Source organism: Mauremys mutica, chromosome 4, assembly GCF_020497125.1.
Source record: "Mauremys mutica isolate MM-2020 ecotype Southern chromosome 4, ASM2049712v1, whole genome shotgun sequence".
NCBI lineage: Eukaryota > Metazoa > Chordata > Testudines > Geoemydidae > Mauremys > Mauremys mutica.
Window position 1 is genome coordinate 158,235,214 of NC_059075.1, and position 26,505 is coordinate 158,261,718.

The 26,505-nt window shown below is 63.9% G+C and overlaps 2 protein-coding genes and 1 pseudogene across 2 annotated transcripts; 2 read left to right on the forward strand and 1 right to left on the reverse strand.

Annotated features, from left to right (window-relative positions):
* Positions 1-4,926: 4,926 nt before the first annotated feature.
* On the forward strand, positions 4,927-13,977 carry LOC123369181 (NFATC2-interacting protein-like). Its single transcript, XM_045014540.1, has 7 exons — positions 4,927-5,027; positions 5,759-5,920; positions 6,139-6,208; positions 9,260-9,398; positions 9,722-9,793; positions 12,446-12,626; positions 13,825-13,977. Exons 1-7 carry the CDS (start codon positions 4,986-4,988, stop codon positions 13,975-13,977), a joined length of 819 nt encoding a protein of 272 aa, XP_044870475.1. The 5' UTR covers positions 4,927-4,985.
* A 2-nt stretch (positions 13,978-13,979) lies between these two features.
* Positions 13,980-17,392, forward strand: LOC123369182 (basic proline-rich protein-like). The gene is made up of 4 exons (XM_045014541.1): positions 13,980-15,105; positions 15,326-15,729; positions 16,392-16,833; positions 17,296-17,392. Exons 1-4 carry the CDS (start codon positions 15,026-15,028, stop codon positions 17,390-17,392), a joined length of 1,023 nt encoding a protein of 340 aa, XP_044870476.1. The 5' UTR covers positions 13,980-15,025.
* Positions 17,393-17,400: 8 nt separating this feature from the next.
* Positions 17,401-20,124, reverse strand: LOC123368512 (annotated as a pseudogene).
* Positions 20,125-26,505: the final 6,381 nt, after the last annotated feature.

Consider the following 26,505-nt stretch of genomic DNA (forward strand, 5'->3'; position numbering starts at 1 on the left):
CCTGCCCAGGTCCCCTCCCTCTGGCCAGTCTCCCCTCCCCCAATGCAGAGCATCCTCCCAGGCCGACACCCCCCAGGCAGCTTTCACAGACCACAGTAAGAACAGTCCCAGTTTGTCACATCATCATCATCAGCATCTCTGATGTGTGCGTCTGGCCAGAGGCCTGGGCTGGGCACGGGACGGGAGCTGCGGGGTTTGGATTCGGAGGAACCAGGGAGGTAACACAGAGGCTGTTTTGGGCTGGTTGGGAAACCTAAGGATTGGAACAACCACCAGCGATTAGGGTTTGTCTGCCCCGGTCTGTTTGCAGCTCACCCTGACTGAGTGACCCCAGCTGGCTCCCCCGGGCAGCACCGTCACAGCAGCGCACGACAGTACAAGTCTGGGTTTATCCTCTAGGGTGGGGTGTGCACTTGAGTCCTGGGCAACTCCTCAGCTGACCTCAGCACGTGTGTGTACAAGCTGCAGCTGGGTGTGTCCCCACCTGTGTGTGTGCTGGAGGGGGCTGGAGAGCCTGTCACAGCAGCACAGGGCAAAGGGAGCCCAGGCTGGTGGGTCAGGCCGGCTCAGTGGCACCCCGGGGGGAACCTGTCACACCCAGATCCCTGAGATGGAGCCCAGCCAGGGCCCAGCTGGTGCTGCCCTGCCCCATCTCCCAGGCAGCGGCAGTACGTGGTTCACCTGTGGAACTGGCAGCTGCAGGAGGTGGCTGGCGCCTCCCCACGCACCATCACTCAGGATGTAACCGTGGCTGCGCTGGCCCAACCCAGCATCCCAGGCCGGAAACCCCCGGGGGTGGGGGCTGCTTTGTGCCAGCTCCCCCCAGGCCCCGCTAACCCTGGGCATTGGATAGGAGGAGCCTGCAGACGCAGGGAGAGCGTGTCTCTGGCTTGGTTAATGGCAGGAGAGGTTTTCTGGGGGGCAGATCCTGCTGGCAGGCCTGGCTCTGCTGACATCCTGGGTGGGATTGGGGCCCCGCGGGCAGTCGTGCTGGGGGCATTGGTACCAGCTCCGGGACTCAGGATGAACTCCCAGCCCTGGGGCTGGCCCCCTACTCCAGCCGTTCCGCAGGGAGCGCCCTGCACGGAGCAGCCCCTCCAGAGCCAGAGGCACCTGCCCAGGGGCAGAGACACCGCGAGTGGGGCCCGTCCAGCTGTGTCCAGCAGAGCCAGCGCAATGGACGCCAACGCCCAGCAGCACAGCACCCCCAGGGACCAGCCGCAGAGGGAAAACGGGAACCTGGGGTGGGGAGGGACGCGGCAGAGGGAGCAGAGGCAGAGACAGCAGGCGGCTGAGCAGCTGAGCCAGCCCTCGCTGGGGCCAGGCTGGGAATTTTCTGTACAGTTTCTACAGATAAGAGCAATGTTTATTATTAAGCATTTGCTCCATGTTCACCAACCAAAACATTCACCGGGGCGGCTGTCACGGGCCCCGGGCCCCCGGCTCCGTGCGGCCCCCGAGAGGAGCCCCCCTTTGGTGTGACGCAGGCCAGCCCTTGTGAAGGTTGCTCTCTCTCTCTGGGGTTAGGTCCCTCTGACTCCGCTGCCTCCGGCGACCGCACCTCTGAGCCCTCAGCAGCCTGTCTGTGGGGTGGGGCCCCTCAGGGAGCCCCCTCACTCTGGGCCCCCAGGGGAGGGAGCAATGTACCACCCTCCGGTCGCCACCCTGCCGTGACTCCCAGCCGGGGGACACGGGGGGTTCACTGAATGTCAGAGCCCAGCCCAGAGTGTTCTCAGGGCCCTTGGGCCTGGCCAGTCTCAGCCCCGGCCAGCTGGGTCAGTCCCCGTCCCCATGGGCTCTGGCTGCATCTTGTCCCCAGCCCAGCCCCCTCCTGCTCCCAGCCAAGCCCCCTGTATTCCCTCCCCCAACACCCCTCCCCAGCCCTCTGTCTTCGGTGCCAGGTAAACAGGTCACCTGGGCCCGCTTTGTTCCGTCCTTTGTTCCTCTCTGGCTGGAACTGGCTGCTCAGGTCACCGCCCCCTCTCTCCTCAGCCCCACACTGCCCAGAACCGGCTGACTGCCAAGCTGGGGGCTCATGGTCACCAGTCACTGGGTCCCCCATCTCCAGGCCGTTGTCCAGGGTCCTGGCTGCCAGGCGAGGTCACACCTAATTCTCTGCAACAGCAAACCCCCTCCCTCCACCTCGTTACACACGCAGCACACAGGGAAACTGAGGCACACACCGTGTTCGTGCCGAGCACTAAGAAAACTCCCCACTTTGTCACAGTGGGGAATTATGGGGGGAGGCCAGACAATAATTAATGACAGTAGCTGCTGAGCTTGATAAAACATTAAAACACAAACTGCCGATGTCACGTGACAGCAGATACAAAGGCAAGAGTCTGAAGTCAAACTCGGGCGTTCGCAAGCAGCACCATGGGAATGTTGTTTTGTGAGGCCTGCAGCCCCTGCTATCCCAGTGGGGCCTGAGTCACCTGGTACCACTCGAGAGAGAGAGCTTGGGGTCACGGTGGGCAGCTCTGTGAAAACATCCGCTCAGTGTGCGGCGGCCGTCACAAAATGAACAGAACGCTGGGAATCACTAGGACAGGGAGAATGCGACAGAAAATATCACGTTGCCTCTGTAGAAATCCATGGGACGCGCACATCTTGAACACTGTGTGCAGATGTGGTTGCCCCATCTCAGAACAGAAAGGGCAACAAAAATGTTTAGGGGTCTGGAATGGCGGTTGTGTGAGGAGAGGTTAGTCAGACGGGGGCTGCTCAGCTTGGGAAAGAGACGACTAAGGGGGATATGACAGAGGCCTATAAAATCATGACTGGTGTGGAGAATATGGAGAAGGACGTGCTGTTTACTCCGAACAAACACAAAACTAGGGGTGTGACGTTATGAGTGTAATATAATATTTCAGTGGAAGATGACAGGGCCAGAAAGAGTTAATCAACTCACAGACTGACCTGACCCAGGGGTGAACCTTGAGGACTGGTTAGGAAGATCTGCCTCGTTAGAGGTAGAAGGGAAGATGTTTGCTCAGGTCTTGTGATGTCAGCAAACAAGTCTTGTCTATTGCTATAGTTTTAATTCAAAGATCAAAAAAGAAATATTAACATTTATGATGATACTTGAGTGAAATAGTATTATTGTCTATGTATCTCTTTGAAGGTTGTGCTAATCTGTATCTGAACTGTTTAATGGATAAATTACTCTGTGCTAATTGCCAGGATGTTTGGGAGAAGGAGTTGAGCCTATTGTTTTCTGAGGCCGAAAGGCTGCTGGAAATGTATAAGAAGCCTGGGACATGATCCTGCTTCATCTCAGATCTGCTTTGGGTTTCAAGAGGGGGAAACCTAAGCCATAAGGATTGAGATCCCCAGTCATTGACTGGAGCCGCCCTGAATATGGACATTGGACTATAACCTCTGGACTATTTCTAAAAGGACTTTTGGCAACTACAAGCTCATCTCTGCTGTGTATCTGAACCTCAAGAATTGAATTCAAGTCTGTCTGTAGATTAATCTTTTAACCAACACTCTCTCTCTTTTCTTTGTTAATAAATTTTAGCTTAGTTAATAAGAATTGGCTGTAGCGTGTATTTTGGGTAAGATCTAAGTTATAATTGAACCTGGGTATGTGGCTGATCCTTTGGGATTGGAAGAACCTTTTCTTTTATATGATGAAGTAAGATTCTCAGGAATCATCATCATATCTGACAGGTGTGTCTGGACGGAGGCCTGAGGCTGGGCACTTTAAGGGAACTGCGGGGTTTGGACATCTAAGTGACCAGTGAGGTGCTACAGAAGCTGTTTTGTGCTGGTTGGTAAATCTAAGTATTGGAATAACCACCAGCGTTTGGGGTTTGTCTGCCCTGTTTGGTTTGCAGTTCACCCTGATTGAGTGACCTCAGCTGGCTCCCACGGGCAGCACCGTCACAAGGGGTCACCCAATGACATTAACAAGCAGCAGGTTTAAAGCGAAGGGCAGTGTTTCGTCACACAGGCTGGGAACCCACCACTGGTGCTCCTCGAGGTCGAAGATGATCGCTTTCACTGGGTTTATTTTTCATGGGTCCTTAGGAGTGTGACCCTTGAGCTGTGGGGGCTCGTTGGCCGACGTTGCAGGTGGTGTTGGAAGACGGGTTTGGCCCATGATTGCGGCGTGACCGTTGTCTTTCCTTTCTTTAGGCCTCCCCATTTCCTTTCTCCTTTGGGGCGTTGGGTGCACGGAGGTTGTTTGGGTGGGCGGACATCGGGCGCGCGGTGCCTGCTCCACCTCAGGGGGGGCTGGATCATCGGGGCCTCGATGCTGATGATGTCGGTGCCTCTGTGCGGACACTGGCTTTGGCGCAACGATCCTCCGGCTTTACGGTGAGGCGACGCCAGTATGCCAGGCTTGCCTGGGGTTTCCTGTGGGTCACCCAAGTTTCCCAGCCATCGGGCCGAGCCCCCCAGCCCTATGTGAGAACTACAACTCCCAGTGGCCCTTGAGCCTTGGGGGTGGAGCCGAGCCCCAGCCACATGTGGGAACTACAACTCCCAGCGGCCCCTGCACCTCGGGGGCGGAGCCGAGCCCCAGCCCCACCTTGGAACAACAACTCCCAGCGGCCCCTGAGCCTCCGGGATGGGGCTGAGCCCCAGCCCCACATGGGAACTACAACTCCCAGCGGCCTCTGAGCCTCGGAGGGGCGGAGCCGAGCCTCAGCCTCACCCGGGAACTACAACTCCCAGCGGCCTCTGAGCCTCGGGGGGGCGGAGCCAAGCCCCAGCCCCACCTGGGAACGACAACTCCCAGCATCCCCTGCACCTCGGAGGCGGAGCTGAGCCTCAGCCCCACCTGGGAACTACAACTCCCAGCGGCCCCTGCGCCTCCGAGGGGCGGAGCCGAGGCCCAGCCCCACGTGGGAACTACAACTCCCAGCGGCCCCTGCGCCTTGGGGGGCGGAGCCTCCTGGTCTGGCGTCACCGAACCTCCGGAGCCGTGGCCAATGGCAGGGCAGGGGCGGGGCTGAGTGGGCGGGTCTAAGCCAATGGGTGGGAGCGACCCGGGAGCCTGCGCTATGGCGGAGCAGGTGAGTGGCCTGGGGAGGGGGGGGGGTCTCTGGGCAGGGCTGTGGGGGAGGGGACTTGGGGGTCTGCTCCTGTCTTGGCGCAGGTGGGGGAGGGTCTCGGGGGGAGGAGATGTGGGCAGGGGGGGTCTCTGGGCTGTGTGTGGGGGGTTCCTGGGGGAGGGGACTCGGGGTCTGCTCCTGTCTTGGCGCAGGGGGAGGGGCGGTGGGGGGGGGTCTCTGGGGGAGGGGGTGTGGGCAGCGGGGTCTCTGGACAGTGGGGGGAGGGGCTGTGTGGGGGTTTCCTGGGGGAGGGGACTCGGGGTCTGCTCCTGTCTTGGCGCAGGGGCTGTGGGGGGTCTCTGGGGGAGGGGCTGTGGGCAGGGGGGGTCTCTGGGCTGTGTGGGGGGGTTCCTGGGGGAGGGGACTCGGGGTCTGCTCCTGTCTTGGCGCAGGGGGAGGGGCGGTGGGGGGGTCTCTGGGGGAGGGGACTTGGGGTCTGCTCCTCCCTAGCCCCTGTTTTGGCGCAGGGTCGAGGGGGCGCTGGGCAGGTGGGGGGGGTCTCTGGGCAGTGGCTGTGGGGGGTTTCTGGGGGAGGGGACTTGGGGTCTGCTCCTCTCTAGCCCCTGTCTTGGCGCAGGGTCGAGGGGGTGCTGGGCAGGTGGGGGGAGCCCCCCTGGGGCTGCACTGGAGGAATCCCAGAATAGAACCCAGGAGTCCTGCCCCCTAACCCTGGCTCTTCCATCCCCATCCAGGTCGGCCCTGCCCCACCTCCAATCTACGTGGGGGGCAGCAGCAGTGACAGCGAGGGGGAGCTCGTGAGACCCCCGAGGGGCGCAGGGGGGCAGCCGCGCCCCAAGCGCCGGCGTGTTCTGTGCACCACTGAGATCCCCACTGTGCCCGTCTACTCGAACAAGGTAACAGGGACCCAGGTGTCCGAGCAACCCCTCCCCCCAGCTCTAACCACTAGACCCCGCTCCCCTCCTGGAGCTGGGGACAGAACCCAGGAGTCCGGGCTCCCAGCCCCCCTCCCCCGACATGCTCATCCCTCCTGTGCCCATCCTGAGGCTCGGTGCCCTCCTGGAGGTGCCCGTGCAGCAGGGCCCTGTGGGTTACATGCCCCCTTCCTCTCCAGGTGAACAGGAGCTTCCAGCTGTGCCCTGCGGAGCTGCACCAGGAGGTGCCCGCCCTGCGGTGGCAGGGAGGTAAGGGGGGGCTGGGGTTGGGCGGGAGTGGGGGGGGGGTTGGGCCTCGGGGAGGTGGGGGCTATGTATGTGCCAGGGGGGAGTGGGAGGAGGCAGCGGGGGTACGTCTCGGTGGCGGGGGTGTCTGGCCGGGCTGTGGTTAGAGTCCTCACAGGGGTGGGGATGTTTGATGGTCACTTGGGCCCTTACAGTCTGAGAGACCCCCCCCCAATCTGATCACAAGCCACAGAACCCCCCCCCACCCCCATGACAGACCCCAAACCTCTGGCTGAGTCACTGACGTCCTCACATGGTGGGTTGAAGACCCCAAGTTACAGAGACTGCCACTAGTTCTAGCCTGCGAGTGACCCGTGTCCCACGCTGCAGAGGAAGGTGAAACCCCCCCTCCGGGACTCGGACAGTCTGACCTCGGGGAAAAATTCCTTCCCAACCCCAAAGACAGTGATCAGTTAGACCCTGAGCGTGTGGGCAAGACCCACCAGGCAGGTACCCGGGAGAGTGACTCAGAACCTCCCCGGCTAGTGTCCCGTCTCTGGCCGCTGGGGATTTCTGCTCCGGGCAGTCGCACGGCATTGTAGGCAGTCCTGTCATACCAGCCCCTCCATACACTTATCGAGCGCAGTTGTGTAGCCAGTTAGGGGCTTTGGGAGGCTGCTCCAGAACTTCACTCCTCTGATGGTTAGAAACCGTCCTCTAGTTACAAGCCTAGACTTGTTCCTAGCCAGTTCCTAGCCATGCGTTCTGGGTCCACATTGGTGCTTCACTTCAATAACCCCTCTCCCTCCCTGGTATGGCTCCCTGGGATGTATTTATACAGAGCGATCCTAGCTCCCCTCAGCCTGCGTTTGGTCAGGCTAAACAAGCCAAGTTCTTTGAGTCCCCTCATGAGGGAGGTTTTCCATTCCTCGGCTCATCCTAGCAGCTCTTCTCTGCACCTGTTCCGGTCGGAATTCATCTTCCCTACATGTGAGAGGCCAGAAGCTGGGAATGGGCGACAGGGGATGGGTCACTCGATTCCCTGCTCTGTCCATTCCCTCTGGGGCACCTGGCACTGGCCGCTGTCGGAAGACAGGACACTGGGCTAGATGCACCCTTGGTCTGACCCAGTCTGGCCGTTCTTACGTTCTCATACAGAACTCCAGACGAGTCTCACCAGTGCCTCATATAGTGGTACCGACACGGCCCTCTCCACGGAAATACCTCCCCTGATGCACCCCAGCGCTGGCTTAGCCTTTTCATGGCCACATCACACTGGCGGCTCCTAGTCAGCCTGTGATCAGCCAATATACCTGTGACAAACTGGGAATGTTCTTAATGTTCCCTCTGAATACTGGGGGGGCCTCAGTTCCTGGCTGACCCTCTGTCGCCTGGCAACTAATGGCCGGGGCCCTTCCCCCCCCTGCAAGGGGATGCTAAAGGTGGGGGAGACAGAGAGGTCAGGTGACCTCCTGGCCCGGGGAAGGAGCTGAGCAGAGGAGGGGCTGGAGGGGGTTTCAGTCTGGAGCTGGCTGGGGACGAGGAGTGAGGGGCAGACGGGGGGGTCTGGCTCACTGCCCCCCAGAATGGACCTGGCCGAGGGGTCCGGCTCGCGGTACCTACAAGCTCTGTGTAATCTGTGTACTCCAGATTACAAAATCATCCAGATCTTCTTGTAGGATATTCCAGTCCTTCTCCGTATTGGCAACACCTCCCCACTTTGTGTCATCCCCAAACTTTATTAGCACACGCCCACTTTTTGTGCCACGCTCTGTAATAAAAACTAGGCCTGTCAAGCGCTTTAAAAAAAATTAATCACAATTAAAAAATACCTGTATGTAAATACCTTGCAAGCCGGCTACACAAGTGCCATGCAAATGCCTGTTCTCACTTTCTGGTGCCATTGTAAATAAGAAGCAGGCAGCAGCATCTCCTGTCAATGAAGAGAGACACGTTTGTTTCTATTTAGCGATTGGCTGAACAAGGAGGAGGACTGAATGGACCTGTAGGCTCTGAGGTTTTACACTGTTTGTTATAGAACTGCATTCAGAAAACAAATCTACATTTGTTTAAATTGCACTGTCACGACAGAGGTCGCACTGCAGGACTTGTATGAGGTGAACTGAAAAATACTGTTTCTTTTAGTTGTCATTTTTACAGTGCAAATATTTATAAAAAAATACTAGACACTTTGATTACAGTTACAATACAGAATACAATATATAGGAAAATGTAGAAAAACATCCAAAATATTTAATACATTTCAATTGGTATTCTATTGTTTAACAGTGCGATTAAAACTGTGGTTAATCGCGATGACATTTTTTGAGTTAATTGTGTGAGTTAACTGCGATTCATCGACAGCCCTAATAAAAACGTTAAATAAGGTTGGTCCCAAGACCGATCCTGGAGGAATTCCACTAGCGACCTCCCTCCAGCCTGACAGTTCCCCTTTCGGTAGGACTGGTTGCAGACTCCCCTTTAAGCAGTTCCTTACCCACCTTCCAGTTCTCCTATTAATCCCCCTCTTCTCCGATGTAACGAATAGTTTCCCATGTGGAACTGGATCCAAAGCCTTCCAGACATCCGGGTAGCTTGGATCCACTGCACATCAGCTCTCTTCTCAGAGAAGGAGCTCAGGGCGGTCTGGATAAAACCCTGTTATAGTTTATCCCAGTTACCGTTCACCCCACGTCCTTAATGACTTGCTCTTTCAAAATTGGTTCCAAGACCTTGCATACAATTGAGGTCAAACTAACAGGCCTGGAGTTTCCCGGATCATGTTTTTTTCCCTTCCTTAGAAACAGGGACTGTATCAGCAGCTCTCCATCCCAGGGTTTACAGAGTCGTTAAAATCCTTGGTGTTGGGCTTGCCATGTCAGGTGTGGGTTCTGTTAATGTGTGGCTACGTGTGCTGGATGGGGGGAGATGTGCCCGGTGAGGGGTCAGGGGAGTTGTGTAATGGGGGGGTCGGGGTACGTGCACTGGATGGGGGGGTTATTGTCTGGGGGGACAGCTGTGGGGAGAGCTGCCCCCTGCCTGGCCGTCACAGCTGCTGTCTCCCCTCCCTCCCAGGGGCAGATCTGGACGTCGATGACATTGGCCCTGTCACGCCCCCACGGCCAGAGCGGCCTCACGCCCCACGCCTCCCCCAGGGCCCCTGCACTGACTGGCTGGAGGAGGAGCCACCGCAGCAGCAGGGGGCAGCGAGAACGTAGGTGGGGGAAGGGATTGCGGCAGGGTTACCATGGGGGGTGTATGGGGGGAGGGGACAGGGCTCCAGTGTGGGGGATCGGGGTGGGGGCAGGGTTAGAATGGAGGGATATAGGGGGAGGGGAGAGGGCTCTAGTGGGGGGATCGGGGTGGGGGCAGGGTTACCGTGGGGGGTATATGGAGGGAGGGTTGTAAAGGGGAGGTGGGGGCGTGGCTCGGGCTCTGTGGCCTCTGGCTTTGGGGTCTGTTGTCCCTGGGGGGGTCACAGCGTCCCAGCCCCCCTTCACAGCAGCCCCTGCGTGTGCCTCTCTCTCTTTCTCTCAGGGTCCGGGACGAGTCCCCCTCTCCCCCTCCCCCACCACAGCCCACACGCAGGCAGAGGGGCCGGACCCGACGGTGAGGGGCTGCCCGGATGTGGAGGGGTGTTGCTGGGCTTGTCCCCTCAGGGAGGAGGGGCTGGGGGGGTCTCTGCTGAAATCTCTGCCCCAGCAGGAGTTGGGGAATTGAGGGGCGGGTTCCCTTGGGGGCACCTCCCTTGTAGAGAGCAGGGAGGGTCTCTGGGGGGATCTGTCTGGGGAGTCTCTGGATGTGGGGAATGGGGGGGGTCTGATGGTCCCTGACCCCAGGGAGGTGGGGATTGGGGGAGGGTCTGCCAGGGGCAGGGTCTGATGGCCCATGCCCCCAAGGGAGGTGTGTGGGGGGGTGGGGAGTCTGTGGGGCACAGGGATCTGTGGGGGTCGGATGTCCCCTGCCCCCAGGGAGGTGTGTGTGTGGGGTCTGTGGGGCACAGGGATCTGTGGGGATCTGACGGCCCTGCCCCCCCAGGGAGGTGTGGGGGGGGCATCTGTGGGGCACAGGGATCTGTGGGTGTCATAGAATCAGAGAATTCAAGATCAGAAGGGACCATTATGATCATCAAGTCTGACCTCCTGCAAGATGCAGGCCACATATACCGATCCCCCCACTCCTTTAGCAAGCGACCCCTGCCCCATGCTTCGGAGGAAGGCGAAAAACCTCCAGGGCCACAGCCAATCTACCCTGGAGGAAAATTCCTTCCCGACCCCAAATATGGCGGTCAGCTGAACCCCGAGCATGCGGGCAAGACTCTCCAGCCAGACCCTCTGGAAAAAGGTTAAGAATATCATATCATTGACCCATTGTACTATTTACCAGTGTGGCACTTAATTAACCTATTGACTAAGCCCGGTATCCTATCATACCATCTCCTCCATAAACTTATCTAGCTTAATCTTAAAGTCATGGAGGTCCTTCGCCCCTACTGTTTCCCTCGGTAGGCTGTTCCAGTATTGCACTCCCCTGATAGTTAGAAACCTTCGTCTAATTTCAAGCCTAAATTTCCTGACTGACAATTTATATCCGTTTGTCCTCGTGTCCACATTAGCACTGAGCTGAAATAATTCCTCTCCTTCCCTGGTATTTATCCCTCTGATATATTTAAAGAGTGCAATCATATCTCCTCTTATCCTTCTTTTGGTTAAGGAAAACAAACCGAGCTCCTCAAGTCTCCTTTCATACGACAGGCCTTCCATTCCTCGGATCATTCTAGTGGCCCTTCTTTGTACCCGTTCCAGTTTGAATTCATCCTTCTTAAACATGGGAGACCAAAACTGCACACAATACTCCAGATGAGGTCTCACCAACGCCTTATATAACGGGACTAGCACCTCCTTATCCCTACTAGAAATACCTCGCCTAATGCATCCCAAGACCGCATTAGCTTTTTTAACGGCCACATCACATTGCCTGCTCATAGTCATCCTACGATCAACCAGGACTCCTAGGTCCTTCTCCTCCTCCGTTACTTCCAACTGGTGCGTCCCTAGCTTATAACTAAAATTCTTGTTAGTCATCCCTAAATGCATAACCTTACACTTCTCATTATTGAATTTCATCCTGTTACTAATACTCCAGTTTACAAGGTCATCCAAATCTCCCTGGAGGATATCCCGATCCTTTTCCGAATTGGCAATACCTCCCAACTTGGTGTCGTCCGCAAACTTTATCAGCCCACTCCTACTCTTGGTTCCCAGGTCAGCAATAAATAGATTGAATAAAATCGGACCCAAAACTGAACCTTGAGGAACTCCACTGGTAACCCCCCTCCAACCCGACAGTTCCCCCTTCAATACTACCCTCTGCAGTCTCCCCTTTAACCAGCTCCTTATCCACCTCTGGATTTTCATTTCAATCCCCATCTTTTCCAATTTAACCAGTAATTCCTCATGCGGTACCGTATCAAACGCCTTACTGAAATCCAGATATATTAGATCCACTGCATTTCCCTTGTCTAAAAAATCTGTTACTTTCTCAAAGAAGGAGATCAGGTTGGTTTGGCACGATCTACCTTTCGTAAATCCATGCTGTAAACTATCCCAGTTGCCATCGGCCTCCTGCTCCGTAACCACTCTCTCTTTTAAAATTTTTTCCATGACTTTGCATACTACAGATGTTAAACTAACAGGCCTGTAGTTACCCGGGTCACTTTTTTTCCCCTTCTTGAATATAGGAACTACATTAGCTAATCTCCAGTCAAACGGTACAATCCCCGAATTTAGAGATTTATTAAAAATCATCGCTAACGGGCTAGCAATATCACTCGCCAATTCCTTAATATTCTAGGATGAAGATTATCCGGGCCCCCCGATTTACTTCCGTTAAGCTGTTCAAGTTTGGCTTCCACCTCCGATACCGTAATGTCTACCCCCATATCCTCATTCCCATCGGTCCCTCTATCACTATTCCTTAGCCCTTCATTAGCCTCATTGAAGACCGAGGCAAAATATTTGTTCAGATATTGTGCCATTCCAAGATTATCCCTAATCTCCACTCCGTTCAAAGGTTTAAGCGGTCCCACTTCTTCTTTCTTGGTTTTCTTCCTATTTACATGGCTAAAAAACCTTTTGCTATTGGTGTCTGCCCCCCAGGGAGGTGGGTGTGGGGGTCTGATGGCCCTGCCCCCCAGGGAGGTGTGTGGGGGGGTCTGTGGGGCACAGGGATCTGTGGGGGTCTGACCGCCCTGCCCCCCAGGGAGGTGGCGCGCCAGCTGCGAGGTCTCAACACGTGGCTGTCAGCCGCCCAGCGCAGCCTGCGGGAGGAGCCGCCCGAGGACGACGTGATCCTGGTGGAGCCGCCCCCGTCCCCCGCGTCCCGGCAGCTGCAGCTCAAGGTGCGGTGCCGGGCTGAGATCCACCGCGTCGCCGTGGAGACGGTGAGTGACACCCCCCCGCACCCCACCTCTCAGCTCCTCCACGTCCCCATGTGGCTGGAGAGTGAGCCCCCCATCCCCTCAACGTGTGCCGGTGTCACGGAGTGTGGGGGAGTCAGGCCCTGCACCCCCGGGCTCCCTGCGATTCACCAGGACTCTCAGCCAGCCAGGAAAGCAGAAGGTTTATTTAGACGACAGGAACACAGTCCAACACAGGCCATGCCGGCACAGATAACAGGATCCCCCCCGGTTAGGTCCATCTTGGGGCCCCATAACCCCCCTTGGGGGGTCAGAGCCCTCTCTCTCTGCCTCCCCTCTGTTCCCCAGCCAACTCCAGTCTGCCCAACCCCTCCGGCCCCTCCTCTCTGCTCAGCTTCTTTCCCGGGCTAGGAGGTCACCTGACCCCTTTGTCTCCCACACCTTTAGAGGCACCTTTGCAGGGAGGGGCCGGACCATCCGTTGCTAGGAGACAGAGTGTCAGGCATTCGGCCTTCTGCTTTGCTAGATACTTAAAGGCCGGCACCCAGCATTCCCAGCCCCCAGTACGAACAGTCCCACTTCGGCACAGCCAGGCCCCCATGCAGGCTGTACATACCCCCGTGCCCCCGCCCTTCCCCCCGCGCGGGCCGTACGTACCCCCGTGCCACCGCCCGGCCCCCCGCCCTTCCCCCCGCGCGGGCCGTACGTACCCCACAGCCCCACGCCCTTCCCCCCGTGCAGACACCGTATCTCCAGCCCTGCCCCCACAGCCGGGCTCTGAGCGAGCCCCTGCCCAGCGTGCAGACCCCGGCCATGCCCCTGTGGGGCGGAGGGTCTCAGAGCGCACCGCTCAGCCGGGCGTGGGTAGGGCATGGGAGGTGCCAGGACAGGATAGGGGGCAGGACAGCAGCCAGGTGGAGGGAGGGTGTCAAGGGGCTGGTTCACCCCCCACACTCCCCAGTGTATTGCTGGGAGGACAGGGTGGGGTTGGCACTGATTGCAGGGGGCAGCGGAACTGCCCGACACTGGATCTGCTCGGAAATAGCCCAGGGACTGTTTGGGCCCAGGTGGAGTCACTCGGGGGTGAATGTACCAGGCGATTGGCACCTGCCGTGCCAGCCCCGCTGCATGGCTCACACTGGCCCAGAACAGCCCGGCAGGGTGCCAGGCTGAGCCGGAGTGTCCGTCTGTCCCTCCCTGACTGTCCCCTCCCCCGGCGCAGTCACAGCCCCTGCAGGCGGTGGTGGAGCACATGGCTGGGAGGCTGCAGGTCCGGCCGGAGCAGATCCTGCTGCTGCTGCGAGACACAGAGCTGCCCCCCGGCAGCACCCCCCAGGGCCTGGGCCTGGGCGTGGCCGACATCATTGGTGAGTGAGGGGCAGGGGGCTTCTCTTGGCAGAGGTGCAGACTGGGGCCTCGCTGGCTGGGGCCGCACTCGGGGCAGGGTCTGCGGGCCGAGCGGGTCAGGCGCGGGCGGGCCGCGGTCGTGGGACAGGCGGGTCTCCGGCTGTATGTGAGACAAGGGCAGGAGCTGTCCCATGCGCAGTGGGCTGGCCCAGCTGGAGGGCCAGGTGCAGCTCTGGGCACCGGGACAAAGGGATGGTCCAGAGGAGGGGTCCGAACCCCTGACCTGGGTGAGTTTAGAACCGAGCAGCCGGAGGGGCCTGTAGCAGGGGTCAGCTCTAGTGAAGGCTGGTATCGGAGCCAGGGGAAATCCCTTCCGTGTGCCAGAGCCCCTGGGGTCTCCCTCCCTCCCTCCCGGGTCGGCCACGCGGCCTGGACTGAACCTCCGGGCTGCAGCCTCCTGCTTCCCCCGTGAGCTCTGCCCAGCGAGTCCCATTGAGCCAGACCCTGGCAGAGACGTGCCCATGCTGCCGGGACGGTGCCCCTCGCCCAGCGTGGCAGGGACAGTCCCACAGCGCTGGCACGTAGTCGGGTGTGTTAGCTGGCCACGGCACAGGGAGCGCAGAGGGGTGCCCAGTCCGTTGTGATCAGCCCAGGGCCCCGCCAGGTTGTGGGGAGCCCCTCGGGGCAGGCTCTGTCTGTCTCTCTCACTCGCTCTCTGACTTCCTTCCTGAGCCTGTTCCCCGGTGAGAGCCCCCACCTCGCCCTCCCAGCCCCTGGTCTGTGCCCAGCTTCCCGCTGAGAGCGTGGGGCCAGGAGTCACGAACGCTGCCATCGGCTCTCTGGCCCCACTGCTGATCTGGGGCGGTTTCAGCCAGTTGTTTAATGACTGTTTGTTGCACCAGCCAGGGCGGTGATGCGTGTACCCGTGTCTTAGGCTGCCCTGAGAGCAAACGGCACTGGGTAGCCGTGCAAAGTATAGGGGAAACCGAGGCAGGCGTGAGACTCCTACAGAAAATTCCCCCTTCGTCGCAGGGATCAGTTATTCTCCGGGTTCGCTGGGGGCAGGACAGGCAGCGATGGGCTCTCCGCGGCCAGGGAGATTCAGGTCGAATATTAGGAGCCAGTCTAACTGCAAGGGGAGCTCGGCCTGGAACTGGTTGAGGGAGGTTGGGGGGTCTCAGCACAGGTTGGACAAACAGCTGTCGGGGCCGGCCTATGTTTGCTTGGCCAGGGGCTGGGCGCGGTGACCTGTCGAGGTCCCTTCCCGCCCCACGTTTCTGTGTTCTGGGGGCGCCCGGTGTTGCACACGCATTTCCAGCGGAGCTGTCCCGGCAGCATCTCTGCTGCAGCCGCCTGAGCCGCGCTGGGGTCCCCTGGCCTCCCCCGTGGCCGCCTCGCACTGGTGGCTCATGGTCGCCCCACGCACCAGGCCTCTCTCCTCCATGGCGGCCAGCTGACGAGCCCCGAGCGGGTAGCAGAAACTGGGTTCCTGGCCCCAAAGTGCATGCTGTGCCCCCCAGGCTGGGGGAGGGGGGTCTGATATCAGCGGGGGTCCCCCAAGCCAGGACGGGGGTAACAGGAGCGATCAGCGCAGCGCCCCCAGCTGCCCACCCCTCCCGCTCTCTCTGTCCGTCTGTCCCCTGCAGACTGCGTGGTGGACGTGGCAGCCGGGGAGCCGCAGGGCGGGGGAGAACCGGGGGCCGGGCCGGGCCCTGGGGAGCTACGGCTGACGGTGCGAGGCCAGGAGAAGGACTCGCAGCTCACACTCAACGTGCCCAGGGTAAGGGGGGCTGCAGCGGGAGGGGCCATGCCAGGGGGCTGTGCGGTGCTGTTTGCCGAGGGAGGGGGATGGGGGGGTTGTCACAGCCTCAGGGAGGCGGATGGAGCTGAGCCGGCGGGGGGGCTATTGGCTGAGGGGGGACTGGGGCAGTCGGCGGGGGGGCTGTTGGCTGAGGGGGGGCTGGGGCAGTCGGCGGGGGGGGCTGTTGGCTATGGGGGGGCTGGGGCAGTCGGCGGGGGGGCTGTTGGCTATGGGGGGGCTGGGGCAGTCGGCGGGGGGGCTGTTGGCTAGGGGGGGGCTGGGGCAGTCGGCGGGGGGGCTGTTGGCTGGGGGGGGCTGTTGGTTGAGGGGGGGCTGGGGCAGTTGGGGGCAGCGGCTGGTCTGGGGCAGTCGGGGGGGGCTGTTGGCTGGGGGGGGCTGGGGCAGTCGGGGGGGGCTGTTGGCTGGGGGGGGGCTGGGGCAGTCGGGGGGGGGCTGTTGGCTGGGGGGGCTGTTGGCTGAGGCGGGGCTGGGGCAGTCGGGGGGCAGCGGCTGGTCTGGGGCAGGCCCCGCTCCACCAGGGGCTGCTTTGGGAGGGATGCTGGGGCCAGTCCCTGCAGTGCCCCCTCCCAGGCATGTCTGCGGCGTGTGCCCCCACCCCGCTAACCCCCCACCCCCGGCAGGCGGAGCCGCTGCACCGGCTGATGGAGCGCTACCAGGAGGCCATGGGGCTGGGCGGCCGCCAGCTCCGCTTCTTCTTCGACGGGCAGCGCCTGGCGGGGACCCGCACGCCCGAGCAGCTGGGCATGGAGCCCGACGACGTCATCGAGGCCTGGGCCTAGCCCCCCCCCCGGTACCTCCCCCCCAGCTTGGCATGGAGCCCGACGACTCATCGAGGCCTGGGCCTAGCCCCCCCCCCGGTACCTCCCCCCCAGCTGGGCACGGAGCCTCCTGGAGGCCTGGGCCTAGCCCCCCCCCCGGTACCTCCCCCCCAGCTGGGCATGGAGCCCGACGACGTCATCGAGGCCTGGGCCTAGCCCCCCCCCCGGTACCTCCCCCCCAGCTGGGCATGGAGCCCGACGACGTCATCGAGGCCTGGGCCGAGCCCCCCCCCCCCCCCCCCCGGTACCTCCCCCCCCGCGGGGCACGTGCCCGACGACGTCATCGAGGCCTGGGCCTAGCCCCCCCCCGGGCACCTCCCCCCAGCTGGGCATGGAGTCTCCTGGAGGCCTGGGCCTAGCCCCCCCCCGGCACCTCCCCCCCAGCTGGGCACGGAGCCCAACGATGTCATCGAGGCCTGGGCCTAGCTCCCTCCCCCCCCCCGGTACCTCCCCCCAGCGGGGCACTCGGCCTACTGGCGGCCTGGGCGTTGCCCCCCCCCCCCCCCCGGGTACCTCCCCCCCAGCTGGGCATGGAGCCTCCTGGAGGCCTGGGCCTACCCCCCCCCCCCCCGGGTCCCCCCCCCCCGCTGGGCATGGCGCCCCCGTGGGGCCTGGGCCTTGCCCCCCCCCCCCCCCGGGCACCTCCCCCCCAGCTGGGCACGGAGCCGGCTGCTGCTGTCGCTGAGCCCAGGGGATCCCCCCCTAGCACCCTGCAGCAGCTGGGCATGGCCCTGCCCTCACCCCCGCACCTCGGCACGGCCCGGAGCCTGCCCATCACGGCAGCCGCCCCCGTCTGTAAATAGGGGACTTCAGGGGCGTTTATCCCCCCGCACTGAGGGGGCGAAGCAGCTTTTATGGAATAAATAAATGAATCCAGAACCTCGGTCCTGAGCCTCTTGCCCTTTACTGGTGGGGAGGGGGTGGGCGGACACAGCTGGGGGGCCAGAGTGACTGGCACGGTGCTGGACCCTGCAAGGACCCTCACCCCCAGGGATCAGGGCCCCCTCGCTGCTCAGGCCCTGCCCCACAGCTCACGCTCAATACACAGCAGGGATGGACCCACCCAGGATCATAGAGTCAGTGTCTGAGCCAGCGATGGAACCCAGGAATCCTGACCCACCCCCAACCCAACCCACTAGCCCCTGCTCCCCACCCAGAGCTGGGGAGAGAACCCAGGAGTCCTGGCTCCCAGCCCACCCCTCGTTCTTCCCTTTGGGCCCAGGAGCTCCCCCCATCCAGGTTTCTGCCCTGGCCGGCCTGTTTTACAGCTCTCCGAGCCGGGCACCCAAGGGTGCTGTCAGGGGTATCTCTGGGTCTGTCCCCCCACCTCGTTTCTCAGAGCGTCTTCAGTCAGTGGGGGGGAGCTGCCCCATCTCCTCCCCCTCGGGGGGCGGCTGGATGTCCTGGTCCTTGGGCACCAGGGTCCCGGTCAGCTGGGCCCCGAAGGCGCGCTGCAGCAGGGGGGGGATCTCGTGGGGCTGCAGGGGGGTCTCCGTGCGCACCCCGCCCTGCGTGGCGAGGAGGCGCCAGCCCATGTAGGTGAGGCGGCCGCCGCCCGGCTGGCGCAGGCTGCAGAAGGACTTGCAGGCGAAGATGGAGCTGGGGGCCTGCTGGTGGTAGCGGCACATGGCGGCGAAGTCTCCCAGCTCCCGCTCCTCCAGCGTGAAGGTGTAGAGCAGCTGCCCCTCCTCGCCCGGCGCCCGCAGCCGCTCCAGTGCCCAGACGCCTCCCGCCAGGCCCAGCCGGAAGGTGCCGCCCTCCTGCGGCTGCTCCAGGCCCGGCTCCAGCCGCAGGGGCTCCAGGAAGCCGTCCCCGAAGCCCACGTCGCACAGGAAGCGCTGGCCCCCCAGCCGCACCAGCAGCACCAAGTGGTCGCGGGGCGGCCCGAGGCGCCCGGTGAAGCGGTTCCGGACGCGGCCGGCCAGCCCCACCACGCAGAAGCCCAGCGCCCGCAGCAGCCACAGGAAGAGCCCGTTGTTCTCGTAGCAGAAGCCGCCGCGCCGCCGGCGGACGATCTTGTCGTAGAGCAGGGGCAGCGCCAGGGTGATGGGCTCCCCGCAGTGCACGCTCAGGCTCTCAAAGGGCACCGAGAACAGGTGGCAACGGTGCAGCCCCCGCAGCGTCTCCAGGGTGGGCTCTGTCGGGCCCTGGTACCCGATCCGGGAGAGGTAGGCACCCACATCCATCCCGGGCTGGGGGGGCAAAGCGGGGCCTGTGAGCAGAGAACCCAGGAGTCCTGGCTCCTCGCCCTCACCACTGGATCCCCATCCCGAGCCAGGGAGAGAACCCAGGAGTCCTGGCTCCCGCCCCCGTGCTCTAACCCACCAGCCCCCACTCCCCTCCCAGAGCCAGGGAGAGAACCCAGGAGTCCTGGCTCCCGCCCCCGTGCTCTAACCCACCAGCCCCCGCTCCCCTCCCAGAGCCAGGGAGAGAACCCAGGAGTCCTGGCTCCTGGCCTCCCCGTGCTCTAACCCACCAGCCCCTGCTCCCCACCCACAGCCCGGGAGTCCTGGGTCCCAGCCCCCCTGCTCTAACCCATCAGCCCCCACTCCCCTTCCAGAGCCAGGGAGAGAACCCAGGAGTCCTGGCTCCCGGGCCCCCCCCCCCATTCTAACCACCAGCCCCTGCTCCCCACCCTCAGCCAGGGAGAGAACCCAGGAGTCCTGGCTCCCAGTCCCCCTGCTCTAACCCACCAGCCCCCACTCCTCTCCCACAGCCAGGGAGAGAACCCAGGAGTCCTGGCTCCCAGCCCCCCCTGCTCTAACCACCAGCCCCTGTTCCCCACCCACAGCCAGGGAGAGAACCCAGGAGTCCTGGCTCCCAGCCCCCCCTGCTCTAACCCACCAGCCCCCACTCCCCTCCCAGAGCCGGGGAGAGAACCCAGGAGTCCTGGCTCCCAGCCCCCCCCCGCTCTAACCACTGCTCCCCTCCCAGAGCTGGGTTCGAATCCGGCCTGCAGCACTCACACTGTGGTTGCAGCTGGCCCTGCCCAGGGTTTTGCTTCCGCATCCCCAGCTGGGCGGGGAGACGTGTCCTGTCCAGTGGTTTCCCCCGCCCCCCGCCCCCCACGTGACAGCTCCTTAACCCCTCCTAGCCTGGCAGGGCCTCCCTGGCCTCTCCCCAGTAGCCAGGGGGTAAAGGGGGTTGGTGGTATCCGGGGGAGCAGCCCCCCACGCTCCCACCTACCTGCCCTGGGAAGGGGGCTGGTAATCACCCCCCAGTCTCCCAACTCCCCCTTCCCAGCGCCAACAGATGCCCCCAACCTCCAAGGCCCCCGTGCCCCCCATGCCCTGTGTTCCCAGCCCCCACTGACCCCCCTTTACCCACGGAATTCAAAGCCCAGGGAGTATTTCCTGTGCAACCCCCCCCCCGCCACACACACACACCCCGCATGCACACAGGTGATTTGATGAGTTTTGGAGACTCTGGATTGGGGGGCAGAGGGCAGCAGGGTGTGAGGGCAGCAGGGTGAGGGCAGCCGGGTGTGAGGGCAGCCGGGTGTGAGGGCAGGGGCGTGTGAGGGCAGAGGAGGGCAGCAGGGTGTGAGGGCAGCAGGGTGTGAGGGCAGGGGTGTGTGAGGGCAGCAGGGTGTGAGGGCAGAGGAGGGCAGCAGGGTGTGAGGGCAGCAGGGTGTGAGGGCAGAGGAGGGCAGCAGGGTGTGAGGGCAGCAGGGTGAGGGCAGGGGCAGCAGGGTGTGTGAGGGCAGCAGGGTGTGTGAGGGCAGGGGTGTGTGAGGGCAGCAGGGTGTGAGGGCAGCAGGGTGAGGGCAGGGGCCGCAGGGTGTGAGGGCGGCGGTGTGTGAGGGCAGCATGGTGTGTGGGCCGGGGGAGCAGGGTGTGAGGGCAGCAGGGTGTGAGGGCAGAGGGCAGCAGGGTGAGGGCAGGGGCAGCAGGGTGTGAGGGCAGCAGGGTGTGAGGGCAGAGGGCAGCAGGGTGAGGGCAGGGGCAGCAGGGTGTGAGGGCAGGGGTGTGTGAGGGCAGCAGCGTGAGGGCGGGGGCAGCAGGGTGTGAGGGCAGCAGGGTGTGAGGGCAGAGGGCAGCAGGGTGAGGGCAGGGGCAGCAGGTGGGCACGCTGGCCCCGCTCGGGGGAGGGCGACTCTGGGGCACTGACAGGCAGCCAGAGGTGGGGCGCGTTGGGGGCAGAGCATGGGCCCCTGCTGGCCTGCACCTCTGGCACAGCGTGTGGGGGAGTCAGGCCCTGCACCCCTGGTCCTGCGGTTCCCCGGGACTCTCAGCCAGCCAGTAACACGGCAGCAGCACAGTCCCAAGCGGAGCTTGTAGGCACAACCAGGACCCCCCAGCCAGGTCCCTCGGGGGGGGGGGGCAGGGAGCTTAGACCCAGCTTGGGGCTCCCTGCGTTGCACCCCCCCCCAGCCCAAACAAAACTTCCTCCAGCAGCTCTCCCCCCTCCCCCTGCTCCTCCTCCCTTTGTCCGGCCTCTGGGGCAGGCCTCTGGGGCAGGCGGTGTCACGGCTCCTCACCCCGCTCCTGGCTGAGGTTACAGCTCAGGGAGCTTCCTTCCCATCCCCAATGTAACCCCCCTGCAACCCTCCCGGTCAAACCCGCCCGCCCCCTGCTCCGGCACAACCTCCCACCAGTGCCCCGGGGGCGTCACTGGGCACCGCCGTGGGCAGGGGCTGGCACCGGGATCGGGCAGCATCTCCTCCTGCTCCTGCCGGTGCCAGCCCAGGGCGCCAGGCTCAATGGGGCCCAGCAGCCCCAGCGCCGCAGGGGGGCATCCAGCCGCTCCACCAGCCGGGCGATGCAGCGTCTCATCCCGGGGCTAGGCCCCCCCAGCTGAGCCCCCCACCCCCAGCACAGCCCCCCCAGCTGAGCCCCCCACCCCCAGCACAGGGCCCCCCCTAGCGCCTCCCGGGGCCCCCACCCCCAGCACAGCGCCCCCTGCCGAGCCCCCCACCCTGCAGCCCAGGGCCCCTAGCGCCCCCTGCCGAGCTCCCCACCCCCAGCACAGCGCCCCCTGCCGAGCCCCCTCGGGCGGGACGAGCCGTCTCCTGCCGGGCTGCCTGGGCCGGACCCCGCTGGGAGCCGGGCCGGGCCGGGCGCTAGGGGAACCGGGGCGGAGCCCGGCCCCGAGCAGCAGCTCCCCGGGGTCTGGGCACCGATCCGCCCGGCCCCGGCCCAGTGTCCAGCCAGCTCCCGGCGGTTGCCATGGTGACGGCGCCAGGGGTCGCTGGGGGGGGGGGTGTCCCGGCGGTTGCCATGGTGACGCCGCAGGGTGTCTCTGCTGGTTACGGGGGGTGACGCTTCGGTTGCCATGGTTCTGTCTCCGCTGGGAATCAGCACGGAGGGGGGGGGGTTCCCCGTTTCCATGGTAACTGCGGCGAGTGGACCGCGGTGACGTTCCGGAAGGGGCGGGACTCGCCATGGGTCAGGTGACTCGCAGGGGGAGTCACATGATCGAAGCAGGGAGCTGCGCGCCCCGCCTCGGTAGCGGGGTCATGGCGCGGGGGTGGGGGGAGCTGCGGGGAGAACTGTGGGGTTGGGGTTACGGGGGGTGGGGGGAGCTGCAGGGTGATGGGGGGGGGCGGCGCTGCGGGGTTGGGGTTACGGGGGGTGGGGTGGAGCTGCAGGGCTATGGGGTGGGGGGAGCTGCGGGGAGAACTGTGGGGTTGGGGTTACGGGGGGTGGGGGGAGCTGCAGGGTTATGGGGGGGGGGGAGCTGCGGGGAGAACTGGGGGGGTGGGGTTACGGGGGGTGGGGGTAGCTGCAGTGTTATGGGGTGGGGGGAGCTGCGGGGAGACGTGCGGGGTTGGGGTTACGGGGGGTGGGGGGAGCTGCAGGGTCACGGGGGGTGGGGGGAGCTGCGGGGAGAACTGTGGGGTTGGGGTTACCGGGGGTGGGTGGAGCTGCGTGTAGAACTGGTGGGTTGGGGTTACGGGGGGTGGGGGGAGCTGCGGGGAGAACTGCGGGGTTGGGGTTATGGGGGTGGGGGGGAGCTGCAGGGTCACGGGGGGTGGGGGGAGCTGCGGGGAGAACTATGGGGTTGGGTTACGGGGGGTGGGGGAGCTGCAGGGTTATGGGGTGGGGGGAGCTGCGGGGAGAACTGTGGGGTTGGGGTTACGGGGGTGGGGGGGAGCTGCAGGGTTATGGGGGTGGGGGGAGCTGCGGGGAGAACTGTGGGGTTGGGGTTACGGGGCGTGGGGGGAGCTGAAGGGAGAACTGCGGGGAAGGGTTTACGGGGGGTGGGGGGAGCTGCAGGGATATGGGGTGGGGGGAGCTGCGGGGAGAACTGCGGGGTTGGGGTTACGGGGGGTGGGGGGAGCTGCAGGGTTATGGGGTGGGGGGAGCTGCAGGGAAAACTGGGGGGTGGGGGTTACGGGGGGTGGGGGAGCTGCGGGGAGAACTGTGGGTTGGGGTTTACGGGGGTGGGTGGAGCTGCAGGGTTTTGGGGGTGGGGGTTGCTGTGGGGAGAACTGTGGGGTTGGGGTTACGGGGGGTGGGGGAGCTGCGGGGTTATGGGGTGGGGGGAGCTGCGGGGAGAACTGTGGTGTTGGGGTTAAGGGGGGTTGGGGGGAGCTGCAGGGTTATGGGGTGGGGGGAGCTGCGGGGAAAACTGCGGGGTTGGGGTTACGGTGGGTGGGGGGAGCTGCAGGGCTATGGGGTGGGGGGAGCTGCGGGGAGAACTGTGGGGTTGGGGTTACGGGGGGTGGCGGGGAGCTGCAGGGTTATGGGGTGGGGGGAGCTGCAGGGAACACTGCGGGGTTGGGGTTACGGGGGTGGGGGGAGCTGCGGGGAGAACTGTGGGGTTGGGGTTACGGGGGGTGGGGGGGAGCTGCAGGGTTATGGGGGTGGGGGGAGCTGCGGGGAGAACTGCGGGGTTGGGGTTATGGGGGGTGGGGGGGAGCTGCAGGGTTATGGGGGTGGGGGGAGCTGCGGGGAGAACTGTGGGGGTGGGGTTATGGGGGGTGGGGGCGAGCTGCAGGGTTATGGGGGTGGGGGGAGCTGCGGGGAGAACTGCGGGGTTGGGATTACGGGGGGTGGGGGGAGCTGCAGGGTTATGGGGTGGGGGGAGCTGCGGGGAGAACTGCGGGGTTGGGGCTACGGTGGGTGGGGGGAGCTGCAGGGCTATGGGGTGGGGGGAGCTGCGGGGAGAACTGTGGGGTTGGGGTTACGGGGGTGGGGGGAGCTGATGGGAGAACTGCGGGGTTGGGGTTACGGGGGGTGGGGGGAGCTGCAGGGTTATGGGGTGGGGGGAGCTGCAGGGAGAACTATGGGGTTGGGGTTACGGGGGGTGGGGGAGCTGCAGGGTTATGGGGTGGGGGGAGCTGCGGGGAGAACTATGGGGTTGGGGTTACGGGGGGTGGGGGGAGCTGCAGGGCTATGGGGTGGGGGAGCTGTGGGGAGAACTGTGGGGTTGGGGTTACGGGGGGTGGGGGGAGCTGCAGGGTTATGGGGTGGGGGGAGCTGCGGGGAGAACAGTGGGGGTGGGGTTACGGGGGGTGGGGGGGAGCTGCAGGTCTATTGGGGGGGGGGAGCTGCGGGGAGAACTGTGGGGTTGGGGTTACGGGGGGTGGGGGGAGCTGCAGGGTTATGGGGGGGGGGCAGCTGCGGGGAGAACTGTGGGGTTGGGGTTACGGTGGGTGGGGGGGAGCTGCAGGGTCACGGGGGGTGGGGGGAGCTGCGGGGAGAACTATGGGGTTGGGGTTACGGGGGGTGGGGGGGAGCTGCAGGGTAACGGGGGGTGGGAGGAGCTGCGGGAGAACTGCGGGGTTGGGGTTACGGGGGGTGGGGAGCTGCAGGGTTATGGGTGGGGGGAGCTGCGGGGAGAACTGCGGGGTTGGGGTTACGGGGGGTGGGGGGAGCTGCGGGGAGAACTGTGGGGTTGGGGTTATGGGGGGTGGGGGGGAGCTGCAGGGTCACGGGGGGTGGGGGGAGCTGCGGGGAGAACTATGGGGTTGGGGTTACGGGGGGTGGGGGGAGCTGCAGGGTTATGGGGTGGGGGGAGCTGCGGGGAGAACTGTGGGGTTGGGGTTACGGGGGGTGGGGGGGAGCTGCAGGGTTATGGGGGTGGGGGAGCTGCGGGGAGAACTGTGGGGTTGGGGTTACGGGGGGTGGGGGAGCTGATGGGAGAACTGCGGGGTTGGGGTTACGGGGGGTGGGGGGAGCTGCAGGGTTATGGGGTGGGGGAGCTGCGGGGAGAACTGCGGGGTTGGGGTTACGGGGGGTGGGGGGAGCTGCAGGGTTATGGGGTGGGGGGAGCTGCAGGGAAAACTGCGGGGTTGGGGTTACGGGGGGTGGGGGGAGCTGCGGGGAGAACTGTGGGGTTGGGGTTACGGGGGGTGGGGGGGAGCTGCAGGGTTATGGGGGTGCGGGGAGCTGTGGGGAGAACTGTGGGGTTGGGGTTACGGGGGGTGGGGGAGCTGCGGGGTTATGGGGTGGGGGGAGCTGCGGGGAGAACTGTGGGGTTGGGGTTATGGGGGGGTGGGGGGAGCTGCAGGGTTATGGGGTGGGGGGAGCTGCGGGGAAAACTGCGGGGTTGGGGTTACGGTGGGTGGGGGGAGCTGCAGGGCTATGGGGTGGGGGGAGCTGCGGGGAGAACTGTGGGGTTGGGGTTACGGGGGGTGGCGGGGAGCTGCAGGGTTATGGGGTGGGGGGAGCTGCAGGGAAAACAGCGGGGTTGGGGTTAAGGGGGGTGGGGGGAGCTGCGGCGAGAACTGTGGGGTTGGGGTTACGGGGGGGGGGGGGAGCTGCAGGTTATGGGGTGGGGGGAGCTGCGGGGAGAACTGCGGGGTTGGGGTTATGGGGGGTGGGGGGGAGCTGCAGGGTTATGGGGGTGGGGGGAGCTGCGGGGAGAACTGTGGGGTTGGGGTTACGGGGGGTGGGGGGAGCTGCAGGGTTATGGGGGGTGGGGGAGCTGCGGGGAGAACTGCGGGGTTGGGATTACGGGGGTGGGGGGAGCTGCAGGGTTATGGGGTGGGGGGAGCTGCGGGGAGAACTGGGGGGTTGGCGTGAGGGGCGGTGGGGGAGCTGCAGGGCTATGGGGTGGGGGGAGCTGCGGGAGAACTGTGGGGTTGGGGTTACGGGGGTGGGGGGAGCTGATGGGAGAACTGCGGGGTTGGGGTTACGGGGGTGGGGGCTGCAGGGTTATGGGGGGTGGGGAGCTGCGGGGAGAACTATGGGTTGGGGTTACGGGGGTGGGGGGAGCTGCAGGGTTATGGGGTGGGGGGGAGCTGCGGGGAGAACTATGGGGTTGGGGTTACGGGGGTGGGGGAGCTGCAGGGCTATGGGGTGGGGAGCTGTGGGGAGAACTGTGGGGTTGGGGTTACGGGGGGTGGGGGGAGCTGCAGGGTTATGGGGTGGGGGAGCTGCGGGGAGAACTGCGGGGTTGGGGTTATGGGGGGTGGGGGGGAGCTGCAGGGTTATGGGGGTGGGGGAGCTGCGGGGAGAACTGTGGGGTTGGGGTTACGGGGGGTGGGGGGGAGCTGCAGGGTTATGGGGTGGGGGGAGCTGCGGGGAGAACTGCGGGGTTGGGGTTATGGGGGGTGGGGGAGCTGCAGGGTTATGGGGTGTGGGGAGATGCGGGGAGAACTATGGGTTGGGGTTATGGGGGTGGGGGAGCTGCAGGGTTATGGGGGTGGGGGGAGCTGCGGGGAGAACTGTGGGGTTGGGGGTTACGGGGGGTGGGGGGAGCTGCAGGGTTATGGGGGTGGGGGGAGCTGCGGGGAGAACTATGGGGTTGGGGTTACGGGGGGTGGGGGGAGCTGCAGGGCTATGGGGTGGGGGGAGCTGCGGGGAGAACTGTGGGGTTGGGGTTACGGGGGGTGGGGGAGCTGCAGGGCTATGGGGTGGGGGGAGCTGCGGGGAGAACTGTGGGGTTGGGTTACGGGGGTGGGGGGGGAGCTGCAGGGTTATGGGGTGGGGGGCGCTGTGGGGAGAACTGCGGGGTTGGGGTTACG

Coding starts and splice junctions, on each gene's coding strand:
- LOC123369181 (XM_045014540.1), top strand. CDS start 4,986: ATGGGTGGGAGCGACCCGGGAGCCTGCGCTATGGCGGAGCAG. Junction 6,209..9,259: donor CGCCCTGCGGTGGCAGGGAG/GTAAGGGGGGGC, acceptor CCTCCCTCCCAG/GGGCAGATCTGGACGTCGAT. Junction 9,794..12,445: donor CAGAGGGGCCGGACCCGACG/GTGAGGGGCTGC, acceptor CCTGCCCCCCAG/GGAGGTGGCGCGCCAGCTGC.
- LOC123369182 (XM_045014541.1), top strand. CDS start 15,026: ATGGGCTCTCCGCGGCCAGGGAGATTCAGGTCGAATATTAGGAGCCAG. Junction 15,106..15,325: donor GGGAGCTCGGCCTGGAACTG/GTTGAGGGAGGT, acceptor TGGGGTCCCCTG/GCCTCCCCCGTGGCCGCCTC. Junction 15,730..16,391: donor TCACACTCAACGTGCCCAGG/GTAAGGGGGGCT, acceptor CACCCCCGGCAG/GCGGAGCCGCTGCACCGGCT.